Here is a 14,561-nt window from a genome sequence, read left to right as displayed (position 1 = left end):
GTGAGCTTTTCAGACTTTAGAGAAAACTGAAGAACTCAAAAAATAATTAAAAAGGTACACAAATAAAGGAAAGACCTTTTCTTTCAGCCACATATACACTGATGAAGCATGCAACCCACATCTCGATCGCTGTCAGTCAATGCAGCTGACTCTAGTCGCTGCATTGCAGCGATTAGTGCATTATCACAGCCTCATTTCCACCTCATCACCACGGCACATTAGGCAGGCAATCGGCAAGCAAACCCACGGCCCCGTGCAAAAGAAGTGCTGCCGTGACCCGTGTAATCCCCGAGGCATCAGACACTCACAGCACCGCACGCACGAGCATGCCTGAGCAACAACATTGCTGCTGAGCGCTTACTTTCAGGTGGCACCCGGTCTTTGTGCGGGCAGCCCGAAAGGCTCCGGTGGTGCGGGTACAGGCCCGTCACGTGACCCGTGCCGTCGCAGCCCGGCGTCGGACACCGGCTCTCCTTCTTGTCCACACGTGAAGCGTCTGTGAGGGGAAAGATGTAGAGGTTATTAGCACCCAAGCGGCAGCTGACTGTACGTTACAACTCCTCTCTGGACTCCTGCAGGGCTGCTTTGCATGATTCACGCTTCAAAATAATCCCCCTGTGGTTCATCCTCTGTTTGAAACAAGCTATTTAGCTCCTCCCTCTTTAACACGGCTTTCTTCTGATTGGCTGCCCCTATAAAGGGCAGATGGGTGGGGCTTCTATTACATCTTTGTGACCTCATATTGAGCCAAGAATAGAAAAAAACTGTGATTGACTGACTGTTTACATCAGTCGGCAGCTTGAGTTTACTGCACAGGTTCTGAGCTTATTATTAGAAACTTTGGTTATATTTAATATGAACACCTGCCGCTGGAACACGTCATATATGACAGAGTATAACAGCGATGGTATTTAGATTCTACATGTGTCGGCCTTCCCCGTCTCCTGCCATTGATGAAACCTCTACTGAGGACATCCCTGTTGACTGCTTCCATGGAAACAGTGACATTAAATTAACAGCAAAGAAACGAATGACACTATTCTGAGATAAAGAGCAGCTTCTGCCTCGTGTTGCGATTTAGTAACGTTAACGGTACTTTTACGATTGCACGTGTTTTTTCTGATGTCATGAAATGAGGTCAGAACAACTTCATGCTAACACATCTGTTTTTTGGTTTCACATCGTGTATTCTTCACTAACTTTGGGATAAATGGCACCTTATCACCTTTATTCACCTTTACCCATCGGCCAGCTGTCTGACCCTGATGGTTGAATGAGGTGATTATGAAGTTAAACAATACAGCTTAAAGTTTAAATCTTAAAATCCAAAGTAAAGGACTATTTATATGGAGTCGCACGACATCACGTTCACCGCGTTTCAGACGTTCTTTGTAAGCTAACCACAGACAGTTCAGTCCTTCAAATATTTCAGGGTAAGTATCTGTGAGTATGGACTCTCAGGTTAACGCAGACGGATGGAGGCTGAAATTTTGGATGTGTGATCTCTGACCGACCATAGAAACTGTTTTACAGGTCAGCAACAGAGATTTTGTTTGCATGTTCTCATATACGAGGCTCATATCAGCTGAATACCTTCACACATATTATACGTTGTGGTCAGATGAAGTATGACAGCATGCACCAAATCCAAACTAACTTTTTCTGAAAGGAAAAGTTTCTGTTCATCAAACATTTGTGATGTTGTTCTCCCTCTCCCCTTTTGGGAGAGACCATTTGGCCTTTGGTGCAGGGATGCAGGGACGGCCATGGACCAGGACCACTAACATTTATTTATCACAAGCTCTCTGTGAATATTCACCACAATTATGTAAACATGAATGAATGTACATTTGAAGCTCAATTTTATATGTATGAATATTCATTTATAATGATAAAGTGAAACTGACAGACACTTTCTGAATTTCCAGGCTGTGTTTGTATGAAGAAGCAGAGATTCTGATTGAGTTTGTTTACTGTTTGTTTAAAACTGAAGGAATTGTGAAATATTAGAACTTTTACATGTTTGACCTTCAACAGAAAGAACTTAGGCTCCTTTAAAGCTGCATCATGCTTTTCTTCATTAAAACCAGCTCACAGCTGCACGTGACAGTTTGCTGGGTGCACGCACGTGTCCTCAAACACACACAGCGGAGAAGATTGTGTTTCCCTTTCCAAAACCTGGATCTCTTCTTTCCTTCAAACTCAGGTTACCACCAAAAAGCAGCAATGCCAAGTTGTGCCAACTGGCATTGTTTCTGGAAATTCAACCATCCAGCTTTAAAATCCTCTGACCCCCGTGTGCAAAGTCAAGCTGAAGTGCAGTAAATATGCGATATTCGAAAGTGAAAACAGGTTTGTGCATTTTCATGGCAGAGTTTTGGAGCCGTGTCAGATTGCAGAATGAATTTGGAGTCGTTGGATTGACAGAAACCTTTTATCAGGAGCATGTTTTAGAAGAGTAGGCAGTGGAGGGGTAATTATCTCACAGCACAGAAAGAGAGACCACTGATTAAAGTTTCAAAGGCCCATGTAACTCAGAAGCTCCGACTAAAACACGGAGCGATGAACCAAAATAAAGCCCTGAGTTGCAGAGTAAGAGAAGGTTGGGGTTCTGTATATGAGTGGGGGAGGACTGCTACACTGTTGTGGTGAGGAGAGAGCAGAGCGTGAAGGTGAGCTTCCGATTCATTGGCCAGTCTACATTCCTATCCTCACCCATCACCAGCAGATGTGGGTAATGACCGGAAGAATAAAATAAAGGATACAATCTATAGAAATGAGCTTTGACTGAAAAGTGTCAGGCCTCAGCCTCAAATGGAGACCAGGACTCGGAGTTATGGCTGTAAAAGAATATTTTATACACGGTTATATAATTTGGGGGGCGGCTGTGGCTCAAGAGGTAGAAAAGGCCTTCCAGTAATCGGAAGGTTGACTGATTCATCTCGATCCTGACACCAAAGTGTCCAGATACAGAACCCCAAATTGCTTCCGATGCATCCATGTGGCTTGCAGCGTAAAAGCACTTTGAGTGCTCACTGAGAGCAGAAAAACTCTATATAAATACCAGTCCAATTACCATTCACCATAAAGAATAGACATCTGATTGTGAAAATTGTGGGAAAATAGCAGTGCTACCAGCAGCTGTCTGTCTCCCGAGAGGCCTCGAATGCATGTTGGGTTGACACCAGAAAAGAAGTTAGACCCGGAGCTGCTGGGGGTTAACGGAGCAAACTGTGTGGCAAAGTCGGAACGACTGTCTGGTGCAGCTGCGAGATTCAGAAATAATGCTGCTGGTGCAGAGAGTGCAGTGAACGGGCTCCTGTAAGTGGATGGAGATCAGCTGAACCACTGAAGGTAAATACTCCTGAGTCTGAACATTTACCTGGCTGACTAACTCTTCCAGGCTGCAACAGTAGGTAATAACACACATTAGCAAGCTCAGTGGTTGAAGTTTAAGTCTAAAAACATCTTTAGAAACCTGAATTCCCTGAACTTTTGCTCTTCTCAAGATTGATTTTATGCCTGTAATAACTGGAGGCCCATTGTGCCTCATGAGGTGAGGTTTCCAACCAGTAGGAGATCCTGAGATAGGAGCTAGACCCCAGGAACTAGATCTGGATGGATGGATGGATGGATGGATGGATGGATGGATGGATGGATGGATGGATGGATGGATGGATGGATGGATGGATGGATGGATGGAGGGAGGGAGGGAGGGAGGGATGGCTGAAAAGGATGGGTGCCTGGTTGGATGGATGAGAGGAAGGGATGGCTGGATGGATGGATGGATGGATGGATGGATGGAGGGAGGGAGGGAGGGAGGGAGGGATGGCTGAAAAGGATGGGTACCTGGTTGAATGGATGAAAGGAGGGATGGTTCGATGGATGGATGGATGGATGGATGGATGGATGGATGGATGGAGGGATGGCTGAAAAGGATGGGTGCCTGGTTGGATGGATGAAAGGAAGGGATGGTTGGATGGATGGATGGAGGGATGGCTGAAAAGGATGGGTGCCTGGTTGGATGGATGAAAGGAAGGGATGGTTGGATGGATGGATGGATGTGTGGATGTGGTAAAGTGGAAAGAGTTCATAAAAGGCAAAATGAAGAGGGGACATGAAGGCACACCTACTCATTCATTTACTAATGAGTCACCAAACCAAATCTCGTCTCTCATTCATCAGAACAAAGCTCCTCGTTATCCTCGGTGGCCGTCGTCCATCTATGTCACATTACAGAGGCCCATGAATACGGCACATACTGCTCCGTCATGTCTGGCTCTCGTGTCTGGCACCAGGGTAATATCACGTTGATAACACCGAGGCTTCTTTTTAATGGCCTCTTATTACATTGGCTGTTAATGTTTGTATGTTGGAAAAAATTCCCTACTTCCATATGCCTGACCGCACGTGCACACAGACATGATGCTCGTGCCTGCCTCCACTCCTCTTGCAGGGAGTGGAGGCAGCCAAGTGGAAGGCATATTAGAAAGCAGTGGATATTGATTGTGGCTGGGGACGGTCTGCGCTTTGCATAGCAAATGGCCCCCATTACCATACCATCTCTGGATAATTAATGTGCAGTCAGTAGGCCCGTCGTTCGTTATCGGTCATTCTGATACTGTTCAATTTTCATCTCAACCTCATGCTTCTCTCTTCCCCGTCCCGCCCTCTTCCTCGCCATGCTCTACTTTATAAATCACGCACAAGAACCCTGGTCAACGAGTGTCTGCTACCATCTCGCCTGAGGGAAGATGCTATCGTGACGCAGCCGTCTTGCGTCCTCTCATTATTCCAACATTAGCCAGACACAGAGGCCACAGAAGGCCCTTGAAATTAGCATTTGTGTGGCATTTAAGTCGCAATATAAACCTGCTGTGAGATGTGTGGCATTTAAGGTGTGATACCATCCTGCTGTGAATTAGCATGCTCTTATTTGTTGCTCTCATCTGATATCTTCCTTATGGGAGGGAGCAATTTAACCTTGTTAGGCCTGTATATTGTTGTTGTAAAGGATATGATAAGAAGAATAATTAAGAGTTAAACAAAGGAATTTGCAATCAGACCGCTGCGTGAATGCCAATGTAATTTTTCTGTGACTTTACTTTGTGCGCAGTACACAGCATAACAATTAGAACCGAGGGTGTTCTGTAGTGTTTGTACTGCAGGATTAGCTTGATATTTGTCGGTATCAATCTGAATGGTAGCTCATAGCTACTCTCAACAAATTTAAAGAGTTCCCTGCAGAATGAATCCTTTCTGCAGACAGAAGGCCTCTATTTTGTGGTTTCTCCTCCCAAGTGTTTGCACAGGTTTAAAAATAGGCAGCTTTACCCCAAGCTGCATCACAGGGATGAGATTTTCAGTCCTAACAGGCCGTGCAGATTGCCATTACTTATGCCTGACAAGCCTACCCTCTGATGTTTCCATGCTGGCCTATTTTAACAACATAAGCTGCTGCTGCCGTTCCCGCTGCTACCGAGATGCGAATTTCCAAATTGGCTGAAAAAGCTTGTCCTGGGGTTACAGCGAGGTTCCCAGAATGCATGTGGGCTGCCTGGCCTCCAGCACAGGATAGATAAAATACAGAGTTGTCAGGAAAACATTTTACCTGAGCTTGTTAAGGTTAACATCCGCCACGTCGCCGGGGACCGGTCCAGGGTTAGGGTTCAGGTTGGGTTTTATTATAGCCACATGCTAAAATTTCTGAAGCTAAAGATGTTCCATTAAGGTGTTGCACAAAGCCCAATGCCAATCCAAACTTTGGTTGGGTTCCCGATGACCTGGTGGAACATGGTGCGATTCTCCCATTTCCATGATACTTTTTGTTTACCAAGCTGGTCGAGCTGATTAACTGTCCTAATTCTCTAAAATGAGCTACACTGTGAAAATGTGGAGGAACTTACCGATCGAACAGTTCATACTGAAAACTGTTCAAACGCTCGGATTTCTTTTACAAAATCAGAAACCACACTGAACCAGCTTAAATGCTGCTGTTGTCGTATGGTGTGCATCCGTGTTTGAGAGAATGGCTCACCTTTATGGTAGAAAGGCTTCTTCATACCATCGGGAAGACGGGCTTTACGCTCAACGCCGTAGCCGTGCCGCGGGCCGTGATCTTCATGGCCATACCTCACCCCGTCTCTTCTTGCAGCCTCGGCAGCCATTTTATCCCTCATTGCCTTGGCGCGTTCGGACTCTAGTGCAATAGCCTTCTCCAGCAGGGACAGATTCCCCTTTGTCATGTCAAACACTTCTTCTGATCGGTCTGAGGTCACAGAGGCCGTGTCCTCATCGAAGTCCCGGTGGTGAGTGTGGTACCGGTCATCGTGTGCACAACTGGAGAAGGCCTTGGAGCGTGGGCTCAGCTGCTCCTCGAGCTTCATGAGATTGTCCATGTCGGAATAGTTCCTATCGAGCATTCGCCTGTCGTCCTGGCTGTTGTGGAAGTCCCCATAGCCGTGATGCTGGGGCTGTTGATTGGGATCCTCACATGAGAAGTGATTTTGCTGGGATGGTGCGTTTCGGTCAATGGACTTTGTTTCGCTGAGTTTCCGAGCGAGGTCGAAGCACTGGTTCCGTAGACACTCCAGACTGCTCAAACACACCTCCTCATCGCTGTTTTCTATTTGTCCATTACTGGTGGTCTTAATTTGTCCATTACCACCGTTGTGCGCATTTACCCCATTGTTCGTGCAGTCAATCGCATCCCCGTTGTTGGCCGTGCCGTCCTCGAACTCCTGTCCGTCCAAGTTGTCGGACAGCACGGCGCCGTGACCCTGTGCCAGCAGTTTGAGGGAGTCCACCGTTTCCCGAACCACGTCGCTGTCGACGTCCAAACTCAGATCGCCCCTCTGAGGTTCATCCCCTTCTTCTTCTTCCTCCTCTTCCTCCTCCTCTTCTTCTTCCTCCTCCTCTTCCTCTTCATCCTCCTCCTCCTCTTCCTCCTCTTCCTCCTCCTCTTCATCCTCAGCACTGTTAGAGGAGTTGCTGTTCATCTCAGACTCCGTCATGGCACGGTTAGCAGCGTCTTCTGCGATCTTGCCCAGGTTCAGGAGCGACTTGGCCACAAGTTCGTCGTAGTTTTCGTACTCATCGTTGTTGTTGTCGTCTTTCTCCGCCGTCGGGCCCGATTTGGAAGTGCTGCTGCCTCCGCCTCCACCGCCATTGCCCTCGGCCCCCTCACCGCTGCTCATCTGATCGTCCTCTGTTGGAAAGAAAGAACAAGCGTCTTGTAATTTCATTTCCGTCATTCTATTTTACTGCTAAATCAGATTTCTGGGCTTGGTCCATCTAAATTGGATAAGGAACTCTTTGCTTCCCCTAATAATTTACTTTGAGAGCCTTAACAGCAGCTTGTGTTCTGAATTGTGAATCAGCACAGGAAGTTAAATGCAGTGGTTTGGGAAAATTCCAGAGAAAGATGCTCTGCTAAATGAGACTCTATCAAACAAGTTCTAGGTTACCCCTTTCCCTACCTCTTAATTTACAGGTCCTCTGGTTATCCTTTAACACCCACCACATCACCAGTGAGCTGCTTAGGGTTAAGGTTGGGTTTTCATCTATGCCTTTATCTGTTTTTTTCATCTGTTAGCCCAAATGGAAACGTTATTAGAAGAAGACACCTTGTTTCAAAGGTGGCGTTGACTACTTTTTCAAACTGTGCTTACTAAGCATTAACTCAGCTGTCCAACTCTCACTCCAAATGATTCCCTGGTGAAAGTTAGCCCTTCACAGGTGGGAAGACTTTTTTTTAAATATGTATCTGTTATAATGATTATTTTCTTTGTTATTTGGCTCAAAAATGACATATACCAACCTACCAACCTTTTCCCATACAGGGTTACGGTTGGCGGCCTGGGGGTTTCCATCAGTGACGACTTAGACCTCAGAGTATTAACAGGGTGATGATATCGCTTGATAATTCTATAAATTGTCAGTCTGTAGTGTGAAAACCGAAAGCGAAACTAAAATCATTGCATTACTGTGAACATTTCTCACAGGACAGTCTAAAATCTAAGAGATAAAATGTTCCCTGTGCACCACCATAAACCCCAAACAGCAGCTATTCATCACGCGCCTGTAAAGTTCCTTTTTTCATTCAATCAACAACATCTTTAGAATTCCTTTCAGTGCCTAATTGATTCTGACAGACTGCGAAAGGTTACTGAACCTCTTCTGTCAGTAATTTCAAGCACTCACTCCTGGAGCACTTCCAATCTCTCCTTTCACATTTCCGCCCCGAGCCGCCAAGAGCACATCGCTCACATTGGCGTCACATTTGCCACTTACATTCCTGCAGAGAAAATGAACCCACAGGCTCACACAGACACATATCTAATGAGAGATTTCATCACTTTTGGTGCAAAGGAGCAAGGCAAAAAAATAATATTAATAATAATAACAATAATTATAGAAAACAATATAACATAATGGAAAAAGCATGTAATTAGTGATGCAGACTGTTTCATTAGTGATGAAATACTACTGCTGGGTTCAAAGACTTAATTGTAATCAAAACAATGATATGAATTTAGTTTTTTTTTCCAAGGAGCTACAAAGGATGAGATCTACATTTTCATACATTGGGGGGTCAAAAGGAAAACATTATGCATCAACTGTGCAACTTGAAGAACCTACTAACAGTTTTTATGAAGACTACGTGAAATCAGCTGTAAACAACTTCTACAATGGTTGCATGACGTTGATATCTCCATCACTGAGATCCTGCGTTTGGCGTGATGATGCTGGATGTTTTTAGCTGATGGATTTATGTCCAAACGTCTTTGCTCACCTCGTTTCAGACCAACAGCCTAAAACCCGGTGACTGCAATCACAGCCACAAAATGGTGACTGGTTCATTCTGGATTTTAGACGTCAAGTAAAGGTGAGAGGTAACCATGACTTTCTACACATACACTGCTTTCCCTGCGCAAACACACTTACGAGCTAACGAGAGCAGCACAGTATCACCGCTTCGGAGCAAGAAGAGGGAGCAGTCACGAATGACCGGCCTTTGACAGTGCAAGGCTTCTTATTCTGCACCAGAGGTTTCATTTTTGATTGCATGGAAACAGTCTGAAGAGCAATCAAGGTGCACAAAAGGGTTAAAGAGATTAAACGGGAAACAGAGTAGTGGTGTTGGGTGACGCTCCAGAACAGCGCCCGTATTTGCCCAGCGACGGAAAGAGGTTTCTGCTTTCCTTCTGCAGACGTAAATGCAGGAAGTCCTTCCACGCCAATAAAAATCATGATGATTATAAAGAAGGGTTTGGCAACAACAGCACACGGCAGCATGCAAAGCACTTATCAAAAATACATGGTAATCAGGCAGTAGCCACAGAGCGCGAGGGAGAGGCTGCTGACAGGCTGACGAGGCGGTGGCAACAGTCCGCAGTCTCATTGTTAAGGATAAGACCTTGGCTGTGGGCTCTAATGAACACCAGTCTGCAGAGATGTTTTCACATGGCTGCCGAGATGCCACATCAACACGTTGGGTGGGTAGAGCTGCGCGCCAAGCAGGGTTAACACACTCCTCTCTCTGAGCTTCACTCTTAATTGGACTTGAAGGCACTGTCAGGTCCAATCGTGATGCGGGGGTGCAAAGCTGAATCTGCTGGAGAGAAACCTGCCAGATCTGGTGTTGGGCACGCCAGGCGGGGGGGAGACGAGATAACATATGGGGCAGGAGTTTCTCAAATCCCAGTCCCAAACCAGGGGCGCTGTTTTTGTATTTTATCCAAATGAAAGGCAACATTCAGCTGAACCTGGAGCTCAGAAGCTTTTCAAACGAGAAAATAATCGTTTTCCAAAATAATCTGGCTGCCGTTTGAGTAATTTAACATGATTTAGTTCCTTTTAGCCTCTGTCCTAACGATGAAGGTCAAACAATTTCAATGGGGAATAACTGAAAAAAGGCGACTCCATCAATTTAGATCATTTATCCATAATTAGAAGAAGCAATTAATATTATTATTTTTTTTAAAAAAGGAGCTCTCTGAAAAAAAAAATCAATAAACCAACAGATAATTTGGTCTCAGAGCAGCTGCAGTAAAGGCTCTGAAAATAATATGCAAGGAAAATGTGCAAATGAATGAATGACATTAACAAAGCATATTAGAGAAATAACTAATCACTGTAGGAACAACAGGCTGTGTGGATCAGCCTGTCGGTGCACATCTCTTATTCCAATGCAGAGGTCTGCATTGGACCTTCACCTGTACCGGGCCAACACTACGACATCACAGCTAGGGCTGGGCGATATGGCCTAAAATCCATATCGCGGTATAATTTGAAGCACGTGCGGTAACGATATATATCGCGATATATTCTTTTCTTCTGTATAACGTATTTTCCACACTATAAGGGACACTTAAAATCCTTTAATTTTCTCAAAAATCGAGAGTGTGCCTTATGTATGAATTCTGGTTGTGCTTACTGACCTCGAACCGATTTTGGCTGCAGAAATCTGTTAAAAAATGTTTTAGTACAACTTTGGTAAGCCGCACTGCTTGATGGATTGTCAGAGCATTACGGCTGCCGTAGTGAGGAGCTTCACGGAGTAATCTGGGTGCAAAACTCCGTCTGCTTCAGGTCCCAAAGTCAAACGAACACTGAGAGTTAAAAACGGTCTAAATTCTTTAGTCTTTAATAAAATCATCAGCTTTGCTGCTTTACCGGGTGTAACAATTAAGTTTAACATCCAGGCATCGATGAAAACAGGATTTATTAAATTTAACAGAGTTAGAAGTTAACAGGAAGTTTGCAGGAAGTTAGCTCGCTCGTTTACACCTAAACATTTCATAGCATGTTCTGACTGAGATTTTTGAAACTAATAAAACGTACAGCTCTGCTACCACTACCAACATAAATGAAGACAGAAAACTAAACAGCAGTGGCGTTTGCAGGGTTACTGAAGTTGGACTACCTGGTATATAATGTTGTGCTACGTGATTGCTAGCGACACAGCTATGTTAGCATAACATTAGCACAGTGAAGCTGAAGGATGAACGCCAACTTTTTTTCCACTCGATAAAAGTTAACGTGAGGGATTCTGGTGGTCAGGGACAAATGCAGTCGCATAGCAGGATGCTGTACACGGGCCAAACTTCAGTCAGGAGAACAACTGAGATTATTCATCCACAATACGAGGTTAGTTATTAATATACTGCAACAACATGGGAATAGAGCAGCTGCGAGAGAATTCAACATTAATGAATCAATGTTACGGAAGTGGAGGAAGCGCAGTTTTTGGCGATGCTTTTGACCAAAACAGGCGCAGCTTGATGGCATCATTAACATGCCCTATCGCGGTAGAGCGGTATAGTCAAAATCTCTATCGTTGGCCAAATTTATATAGTTTCTATCGTATATCGTTTATATCGCCCACCCCTAAAAACCGCAAACAGAACAAGTGCTGCACTAAAAGCAATAGAAACAGCAAATGGAGCCATTTTTATGAGTAGAAAATATAAACTGTTACCCAACTAATATACTCTTATTTCTGTGTTTGGCAGTGAATTTGGTTAGCTGAGCACAGCAACCGCTGCTAGTCTGGCTTTCACAGCACTTCTTGAGATGTTCACCATGATTCAGGAACAATTTATCCTCCACAAACTCAACACAGTTGTGCACTGGTTGGATTTTAAACAGCTTTTTCAGCTTTTGAGATGAAATGCAAAGACAGCATCTTCACCTGCATTCTTTCTGACGGCCAGCAGAGGGCGGCTTGTCCGACTGTACAGGGAGTGCAGAATTATTAGGCAACTTAACAAAAAACAAATATATACCCATTTCAATTATTTATTTTTACCAGTGAAACCAATATAACATCTCCACATTCACAAATATACATTTCTGACATTCAAAAACAAAACAAAAATAAATCAGCGACCAATATAGCCACCTTTCTTTGCAAGGACACTCAAAAGCCTGCCATCCATGGATTCTGTCAGTGTTTTGATCTGTTCACCATCAACATTGTGTGCAGCAGCAACCACAGCCTCCCAGACACTGTTCAGAGAGGTGTACTGTTTTCTCTCCTTGTAAATCTCACATTTGATGATGGACCACAGGTTCTCAATGGGGTTCAGATCAGGTGAGCAAGGTGGCCATGTCATTAGTTTTTCTTCTTTTATACCCTTTCTTGCCAGCCACGCTGTGGAGTACTTGGACGCGTGTGATGGAGCATTGTCCTGCATGAAAATCATGTTTTTCTTGAAGGATGCAGACTTCTTCCTGTACCACTGCTTGAAGAAGGTGTCTTCCAGAAACTGGCAGTAGGACTGGGAGTTGAGCTTGACTCCATCCTCGACCTGAAAAGGCCCCACAAGCTCATCTTTGATGATACCAGCCCAAACCAGTACTCCACCTCCACCTTGCTGGCGTCTGAGTCGGACTGGAGCTCTCTGCCCTTTACCAATCCAGCCACGGGCCCATCCATCTGGCCCATCAAGACTCACTCTCATTTCATCAGTCCATAAAACCTTAGAAAAACCAGTCTTGAGATATTTCTTGGCCCAGTCTTGACGTTTCAGCTTGTGTGTCTTGTTCAGTGGTGGTCGTCTTTCAGCCTTTCTTACCTTGGCCATGCCTCTGAGTATTGCACACCTTGTGCTTTTGGGCACTCCAGTGATGTTGCAGCTCTGAAATATGGCCAAACTGGTGGCAAGTGGCATCTTGGCAGCTGTACGCTTGACTTTTATCAGTTCATGGGCAGTTATTTGGCGCCTTGGTTTTTCCACACGCTTCTTGCGACCCTGTTGACTATTTTGAATGAAACGCTTGATTGTTCGATGATCACGCTTCAGAAGCTTTGCAATTTTGAGACTGCTGCATCCCTCTGCAAGATATCTCACTATTTTTGACTTTTCTGAGCCTGTCAAGTCCTTCTTTTGACCCATTTTGCCAAAGGAAAGGACGTTGCCTAATAATTATGCACACCTGATATAGGGTGTTGATGTCATTAGACCACACCCCTTCTCATTACAGAGATGCACATCACCTAATATGCTTAATTGGTAGTAGGCTTTCAAGCCTATACAGCTTGGAGTAAGACAACATGCATGAAGAGGATGATGTGGACAAAATACTCATTTGCCTAATAATTCTGCACTCCCTGTATAGAAGTCTACATGAAAGCGAGCCTGCTGCCGGCCTCACATCTCAGCTCAATAAACACTGCTCTGATACGTTTCTGGTCTCAGTCGCTGGTTTAAAGTCTTACTGAGTAAAACACGATGCTTATTTTGTAGTTTATGTCTTAACTGAGTGGAAAAAAGGAACAATAAAGGTGGGTATGCTGCAGGTCACTTTAATGCCTATGCTCCCTATAGCTCATTAGGCATAGTTCAAAATAACCAACATGGCAATGATGGGAACACAGTGCCTGCATTCGTTTATAATCTTCCTGCCATGATCAGCCTTTGTGCTGAGTGAAATTTTAACCTTCCAATTAATGCAGAGACACTAAAACGTTATTTATTCAAACACATGCTTTGTTACCTGTCTCACCTGTTGATGGCTATTTTTGCTACAGGTTTGTAGCATTAGCACCAGAATTTCCTGCAAATTCCATGGGAAGAAATGGTGACTAACATCCGTGAGCTGCATCTGGCAGTCACTGGTGAAGTTACTAGCTGCCCTTTCATTCGCCACTGACTTTTGGTTACATGCGTAACCTCGGTTCCAGCTTTGAGCCGAGCAAACGTGTTCCAGCTGTTTGGGCCTGGCGCTGGTCTTTTTGAGGCAGAAATACATGGAACCAGTTCTAGATCAGGCACCGTGTCCACTGGACCTGGGTGCGCTTCTGTGGTCCCCAACCCCCTGGGCCACAGACCGGCCCCTGAGTCGTTTGGTACCAACTCACGGGTGTGAAATTTATGGTTTTCAGGGTTTTTATCGTTAATTCAGTTTCCTGTGTTGTAGTTGTTCGTCTTATTTTGAAATAAATATTTACGCGTTACCATAGCGACCTGACAGGGGAAGAGAGGAGGGGCAGAGAGGAGGATGTTACTGTCAGTGTTGTTGGTGCATTTCAGAAGGACGCTGCTAATAAAGCTACACAATTACACAGTGAATTCATGTTTACTATTATATTTACCAAATACCACAGTTTTTGTCTCGGTCATATTGTTTTATTTTGTTGTGTTTATCCGCAACACCTTAAAGGCCGGTCGTGAAAATATTGCGTGACATTAAACCATCTGTGGGGCAAAAAAGGCTGGGGGGCCGCTGCTGCAGGGTGTGTTTCCACTGTGACAACGTTTCTATAACCAGACGAACTAGCCTACATTTTGACAGGCTTGATAACTGTTTGGATACTTTATGTCATGGAGGACAGAGTCTGTGGGCTGCATCTGTGAATCACTGATGAGTTTCTTCCAGTCACCCCTCCCATATCCACTAACAGCAGTACTGGCACCAGTGTTTTAGGGGTGGAAATGCACAGAACCAGACCAAAATGTCATTCTCCATGGAGTCAGAGGACTCACCTCCTCTGAGGCAGTGTGTGTGAAAATGAGAACTGGCACAACCTCCCACCTCAAACACAACGATGGGAG

General features: G+C 44.7%; 1 protein-coding gene across 10 annotated transcripts in view; it reads right to left on the bottom strand.

Moving 5' to 3' along the window:
* The window catches only part of myt1lb (myelin transcription factor 1-like, b), a 105,805-nt gene that overhangs the window by 25,810 nt on the left and 65,434 nt on the right, over positions 1-14,561 (bottom strand). For all 10 annotated transcript variants that reach the window (XM_085256402.1, XM_085256400.1, XM_085256405.1 and 7 more), the window contains 2 exons: positions 6,038-7,207; positions 362-496 (listed from right to left, as the gene is read on the bottom strand). In XM_085256402.1, coding sequence (XP_085112528.1) covers positions 362-496; positions 6,038-7,207 — 1,305 coding nt within the window. The remainder of the gene's footprint in view (positions 1-361; positions 497-6,037; positions 7,208-14,561) is intronic.

The sequence above is a fragment of the Mchenga conophoros genome, linkage group LG19 (genome assembly GCF_057382185.1).
Source record: "Mchenga conophoros isolate Kocher_MC1m ecotype Shallow Benthic linkage group LG19, M_conophoros_male_GT1.1, whole genome shotgun sequence".
Lineage (NCBI taxonomy): Eukaryota > Metazoa > Chordata > Actinopteri > Cichliformes > Cichlidae > Mchenga > Mchenga conophoros.
This window is presented reverse-complemented; position numbering and strand designations above follow the sequence as displayed.